The following is a 6,960-nucleotide window of genomic DNA, read 5'->3' on the forward strand; positions in this document are numbered from 1 at the left end:
TTGGTCACTGTCTTCGGTCCATCCCCTCCAGGGTCTCTAGGGTTGGCCGCTGTCGGCAGACAGGCTACTGGGCTAGATGGACCTTTGGTCGACCCAGGACGGCCATTGTAAGCTCAGGGTTCAGGGTCAGGGGTCTCAGTGGACCACTTTGATTTTCATGCACACCTGCTCCTGGGTGGCCAGGCTGGCAGCTCTCCTGCCCTAGCCGGCCACTTTCCTGTGCCTAGTGCGGAGGACGTGGACGAGGTCCACGATGTCCACACTAGCTCTGGCGGGTGCCCGCCTCTTGCGGTCCCGGGCAAGCTCCCAGGAGCCGCCAGCCTGGTCCCGGGAAGAGGGGAAGGGCTGGGAGGCATCGGGTGGGTGGCTCGATCCGTGCCAGGTGCAGGGTCTGCTGGCTGGGTGCTGGCAGGCTTGCATCTGGCACGGGCACCGTAGCCAGCCCGTGCCCCTTTAAGGGGTCCGGGGCCAGGAGGGGGGCAGACGAGTTTCCCTGGTGTTGGCCAGAGTGGCCACCAGGGAAACCTGGGGAGGGCTAGCCTCCCACTAGTTCGAATTAAGGGGCTACACACCCCTTAATTCAAACTAGCTAGTTCGAACTAGGCTTAATCCTCGTAGAATGAGGTTTTCCTAGTTCGAACTAAGCGCTCCGCTAGTTCGAATTAAATTCGAACTAGCGGAGCGCTAGTGTAGCGCCTATGAAAGTTAGTTCGAACTAACGTCTGTTAGTTCGAACTAACTTTGTAGTGTAGACATACCCTCAGAGTCAGGGAATAGAATTAACTCTCATACCCATCAGGCAGTCTCTGGAGCTGCACTGTGTTTCAGGATGCTGTGCCAATCAGCAAGCCGTAGCTGCAGTCTCTGCTCCATACATAGGGTATTTAGGCCTTTGAATCCATGTAATGTATTTTGTGGCATAAAATAAGGAGGGAAATGTTCTGAATTTTGATAACCATTTCCCAGTTTTTCACTCCAACACCACACTGGATGTGTGTATGTGATATTGTACTTTTACTCTCCCTGAACTGGTTCTTTGCATCAGCGTAATCAATTTTAGCTATAGTAAGCAGCATTTATTAGCTATTAGCAGTGCTTAATTTGTAATGAAAGAGGTGCTGGGGCTCAAGCAATTAAATGCTGAGGCTCAGATCATTTTATTTTACTTGAATAACTGATGTGGCAAGCCTAGAGGTGCCACAGCTGTTAACTAGCAAGCCTAGAGGTGCCAGGGCTCAGCCCTAGCAAGCACTGGCACAAATTAATCACTGGCTAATAGATGCTGCATATTAGCAATTGCACAGAAATGGAGCCAAATTTGCTTCTGCAAGGGAAAATTCAGTGACTGTCATATGGGTAAAGAATAATTAAGACATTTTCAAGCTATAAAGAGTAACAATATAGAATAAAAAAGATATTTATTTACATTTTTTGGCCTGTAAGTCATGTTTTCTTTTGTTACAAACTACCTTTTTTTGTTAGGAGAAGCAATGAAACATGCCTCTGGTATAATGAAGAAAATGTGCCCTTGAAACTTCTTCCCCTACCTATTTGTGCAGTAGAATCATGCTGGTTCCACTGTGTGGGGCTGCTGCAGAGATCAGGGCTGGATTTGTCCTGTAAAACTGCTATTTCAGGCTGTCTCTCTTCAGATTCAGGAAGACAACTGTGTTAGTTTGCATTTGGAAAGTCATTTTGACAAAAGCTAAAAATGGATTTATAAAACAACTATATAATGTTTACATTTTATAGAAATCAACGAGGAGAATGGAGCAAGCAAAAATTCCACTTATTATTAACTCCCTGTGGTAGCATTTGGGATTTCTGATTGAACATGTTTCAGTTATAACAAACCTTAATCCTATCTCCTTCCAGTCAAGGCTTTTAGTGTTCTGAAATGTGCAACATACATCTTTAATAATGGCGGTATGGTTCTTTAGAAATACAGTATTCCTGTGTTTTCTTAGGAACGTACACAGTAACACAAGTTTCTGATATGTTATTAGGTATGGTTTAAGAGCCTAGATAGACAGCTAGCAGTGCAAGACTTCAGTTTATCTAAATTGAAGGCTCTTTCAGGTGTAGCACTGAAGTGATTTTGCTTATATACTTAGGGCATGTCTACACTTATGAGAAGATCGACACTCTGGGGGGTCATTCTTCTAGTGTTTGATTTAGCAGGTCTAGTATAGACCCCTAAATCAAATGCTGAGGGCAGCCGCCACAAGCGTCTAGTACTCCTCATTCTGTGAGGAGTAAGGAAAGCTGATGGGAACATGTGGCCCTTTGGCCTCCTGCCGTGTGGATGCCACCAAAACTTGGCTTTAGGTAAGCCAGCTCCAGGTACACATTTTGCATAGCTGGCATTGCGTACCCTAAGCTGATCTGCCTGGTCTAGTAAAGACAAGGCCTTAGGTATGACTCCAATTTTAATAACTTTTAGAATTAAGAATAAATATAGCTATTGGACATACATTGATTATGTCTCTACTCAAACCTTATTTGTTGTTCTCTGATAAGATGACCATAATATGATTTGGAAGTGTTAAGGTATGTATAGCTACTCCTATTCCTCATTTCTTTCCTGGTCTGTGTGTTGATTTTGAAACTTCATTCAGCTTTCTTATGTCTGATATTCATGTAACATCAAGGAACCATGAGATGTTTTTTTAAAGCTTGGATTGCCTGTATAAAAGGGAGCAATTTTGGATTGAGGAATTTACAATAGTCAAGTCTTCAAAAAATCCTACTGACAAAGGACATTCTCCAGAAATTTCTCAAGGGAAAGAGACTTTGACCATTGTTGTTTCTGAGCAAGCCACTGGAAAAATTTAATGTTGTTTTTCTTCATCTTATCTTGCTAAATTGAAATAGAAACAACTAGTCCTGTGTAAAGAAATCAGTATGCAATGAACTTTCAAAACCCTGTTATGATTTTATTTGTGGGTAAATAAAGGATAAAGTTCTCATCTGACCCTTTTAAGTTAACAGAATTAATAACTATTTTAGGTGATTTCACCCCACAGATACAGGTTTTTAAAAATTCCATGAATGACTTACCAAGTCGATGATCCTTTGTTGTTTTGTAGGTCATAAAGATAGGGCTTAATTTGCAAACAAGGGAGCATACAACTGTACATCTGACTTAGACATGTAAATACCCTGGAGTACATAAGTGAGATTTTGCATACACAGCTGGGTATTGGCATACCCCCTGATTTGTGCACATGCTGGGGAATGTGTGGGTTTACATCAGATGTACATAAAAATGTACACAAATTTTAAAATGTGGCTTCTATGAAGTCTAAACTACACATATTTATTAAAAATCTCAATGCAGACAAATTCTAGTGTCTATGTCAAACCATGAACTAAAATGTAATATGCTAGGTTGGAAAGATGTCGTGAATTGTCACCAATAAACCTTTAACTAAATGATATAGTTTAGTTTAAAAAGCAAAAACTCTTCAGCCGGTCAGAAGCAAGCTTATTCAGAAAAGGACAGCCTACTTAAGAAAAAAAAAGACCTCTGATTACTTGAGGCACACCATTGGTCTGTTCTCAAAGTTCATCAGAATGCATCAGATTAGTAAAGGTACAGTGAATTTCTACTCTAATCAAAACCTCTTGAATAATATAATTTCCATCAGCCATTTAGAATTACAGAAATAAAATCATCGCCATAAAACATTGATAAAGCTCACTGTTACTATTGTTATACAGTAATCAACTTTTTGTCTTTGCAGTCGTCTTCTACACATACACTTGCATTCTCTGGCAGCAGTAAACCATTGTGCTGTGACAGTCACACTATGGAAACTAATGCTTTGCATAAAGGGCCAGGGTTTCTCAAAAGCTCAGCACCCAGCAGCTCCTATTGAGAAGCACACTGTTGGGTGCTGTGCCCTCTTGAAAGATGGCCACTTTCTTTAAGTGCCTAATTTTGAGCTGAGCTCTTTTTGAAAATCTGACTCCAGCTGAATACTGAGCAGTTCTGAAAATCTGTTCCTGTCGGTCTCAATGATGGCATTTTACAGTCATTTCTCTCAGGATAAACGATGACACAAGATGAAATGTAGTACAGAAGCAATCTCTTAAAGGATTACAGGTGGATAATTACAGAAGTGCGTGAGGTTTACTCAAAGTTTGAGTCTAGCAATTTTTCTAATAAATACACTAGATATTAATATAGTTTCAATATTTAGAGTAATATTGTCTAATATAAGACAAAATGTTTCTTTTTCAGGTATTATTCTCCTGGATATTCTGATGCACTTCTGGAAAGGGTGGAAAATTATCAACCAATTTTATAAATGCTTTGATTTTTTGTTAAAAACTCTATTTTACCTGTGTGCTTTTATGATATGCATGAAAATACAGTACAATGTAGCTAGAAATTCTTGCTGAATTCTGAAATGTTTACCTTTCTCCTATTTTCTGAACTATTAATCACCATTATTAATCCTTTGTCAGTTTGAAGAAATAACCTTGACTCTGTCTTGTGCTTTAATGTTTGTGTGAACTTACATTTAGAACAGGGATTTTCAAATGTCAGGTGTACATGTTTCTCAAAAGTCACCCATCCTGCATGTATTTGGGAGCCCTCTTCAACTCCCACTTCACTCAGTGGAAGGTGAAGGAGCCCAGTGCCCCCAGCAAGTTCTGTTTTGTATATAATTATTAGTTTATGAAGTTTTTCTCTTTTTCTGATTTTTTGCCTGATTCTTACAAGCAGTTATTATTCCATACTTCGCTGGAAATCTATGTGAGAGCAAGGATTTGTGATGGAGAAACTCTTGGCAGAATCAGTCTTTTTTTCTTTATTTCCTCAAGGAAAGCTAGTGCTTATCTGATCTGGGCCCAGGCTTTGACTTTCCCAGTATTGTAACCATTTGTTTGTCCCTTTTATGTACAGTTTAGAGCTCCTCAAGTCTGAGAGAATTCTAGCTCTTTTTTATTATGCAGTCAGTTCTCCTCTGAAACATTTCCATCCCCTCCCTGATGGTAAGCAAGAGACTGAGTTACAAGGTACAGTTTTGGTCTCCATGGGCCAAATTAGGTGTAAAATAGATAAGCTGTCAGGGTCTGACAGTTATATAAAGACCAAACCCTACTTTGGTCCATTCAGTATGGTGGACGAGGGATCCTCTGCAGGCATCCTGCTGCTCAAGACAAGATTTCTCATGATAGAAAGGGGCAGCACACTTCTCTGCCCCTCTCATCAGGAACAGTGTGAGCACCCAAAATGAACTTTCTGTACGTACCCTAAGAATTAGATCCTCTGAGGTCCTGTCAGATTCAGGATAACTTCAACTCTGGCTAAAAGTACTTGGCATCTGGCAGGAAGTACTCAGCATCCCACAGAATGGGCCCTCAGAACTCTGGGTTGCACCTCCTCCTCTTGTGGCTGGAGGACCCCCATGGACACTGATGCTGCACAGGGAACGATTTAGGTCTCAAACCTCATTATGATTTTTTTCACTAGTTCAATTACCACTGTTTTCTTCAGTGCTTCAGTAGTTGTATTTTAGAGCCTTCTCTCACATTTTAAATAACATCTAGGCCTATATTAATATTTATACCTAATACTGTGGCAACTGTCAAGTGTTTATCTTTTGTCTCAATTCCACATAATAAAATACAGAGGTTTGCATTTGATTTAACTGTACAACCCTGTTTTTGTACTAGTTAATGATACCTTGTGCCACCCAAACTCATGGAACTTGGCTTGATGAACTGGCTGATTGAAGTAGCAGCTGACCCTTAAACAATTGACCTCTGGAATCTCATGCACCCAGGTATTTCAAATATCATTCCCACTTGTGAGGACTGGTCTGTATTACCCATAACACAAAATAAATATAAACTGGCCCTTTTGCCTTTCCATGTATAAGCAGTTAAGTTCCTTTAAATTCACAACTCCTTTAGCCCTTCTCTGGGCTCAGATAAATCTTTGTCCTACTATCAGGCTTTCTTAGTTCAAGTCCTTGTGGCTCTTAGTTGAAAGTTCTTTACAGCTTTCCCACTAGGGCTATGTCTAGACTGCAAGCCTCTTTCGAAAGAGGCTCTTTCGAAAGATACTTTCGAAAGAGACTCTTTCGAAAGAGAGTGTCTAGACTGCATGCGGAACTTTCGAAAGAGCAAGCCGCTTTTTCGAAAGAAAGCACCCAGTGAGTCTGGATGCTCTCTTTCGAAGAAGCCCTATTTACATTCAAGAACGCCTTCTTTCGAAAGAAGCACTTTCGAAAGAAGGCGTTCTTCCTCGTGAAATGAGGTTTACCACCGTCGAAAGAAAAGCCGCGTTCTTTCAATTTAATTTCGAAAGAATGCTGCTGCAGTCTAGACGCAGGTGTAGTTTTTTCGGAAAAAGGCTACTTTTCCCGAAAAAACCCTGAGTCTGGACACAGCCATGGGGTTAGATTTGAATACTGGAAGGTTTCCTCTTGATCCAACAATCCTGGTGGAGTTGCTCAATGCTGACTTTGTCTCAGTCATCTCAGAAAAAATAACATGACCAGACAAACAGTGGAATTACCATAAGACAATAAAGGAAAAGGGATGCAGATTGGGATAAACAAAGAACGCCACAGAGATATTCTGACCAATTAGAATGAATTCAAATCACCGGGGCCTAATGTTTTTCACCTGAGGGTATTGAAGGAATTAGCTGAAGAAATCTCAGAACCACTGGGAATAATATTTGCCAACTCATGGATGACAGGAATGGTCATGGAGAAAGGCTAACATAGTATCCATCTTTACAAAGGGGAAAATGGAGGAGTCTGGAAACTATAAACCAGTCTGCCTTACTTCAATACCTGGGACGGTAATAAAGCAATGTATAAACCATTCAGTTTGTGAATACTTGGAGGATAAAGGCATAAGCATGAGCACCTAGCATGGATTTACCAAGAACAAATCATGACAAACCTGCTTGATTTCCTTCTTTGATAGGGTATC

At 40.7% G+C, this 6,960-nt stretch overlaps 1 protein-coding gene across 3 annotated transcripts in view; it reads left to right on the plus strand.

The window, feature by feature from the left end:
* The window catches only part of SPAG6 (sperm associated antigen 6), a 93,121-nt gene extending 87,253 nt beyond the window's left edge, over positions 1 to 5,868 (plus strand). For 2 of the 3 annotated variants that reach the window (XM_075922508.1, XM_006119524.4), the window contains exon 11: positions 4,247 to 5,658. In XM_075922508.1, coding sequence (XP_075778623.1) covers positions 4,247 to 4,313 — 67 coding nt within the window. In that variant the 3' untranslated portion in view covers positions 4,314 to 5,658. Of the gene's footprint in view, positions 1 to 4,246; positions 5,659 to 5,688 lie in introns of those variants that run through there. The other variant, XM_075922507.1, reaches the window with a different exon arrangement.
* Positions 5,869 to 6,960: the final 1,092 nt, after the last annotated feature.

Source organism: Pelodiscus sinensis, chromosome 2 (assembly GCF_049634645.1).
Source record: "Pelodiscus sinensis isolate JC-2024 chromosome 2, ASM4963464v1, whole genome shotgun sequence".
Taxonomy (NCBI): domain Eukaryota; kingdom Metazoa; phylum Chordata; order Testudines; family Trionychidae; genus Pelodiscus; species Pelodiscus sinensis.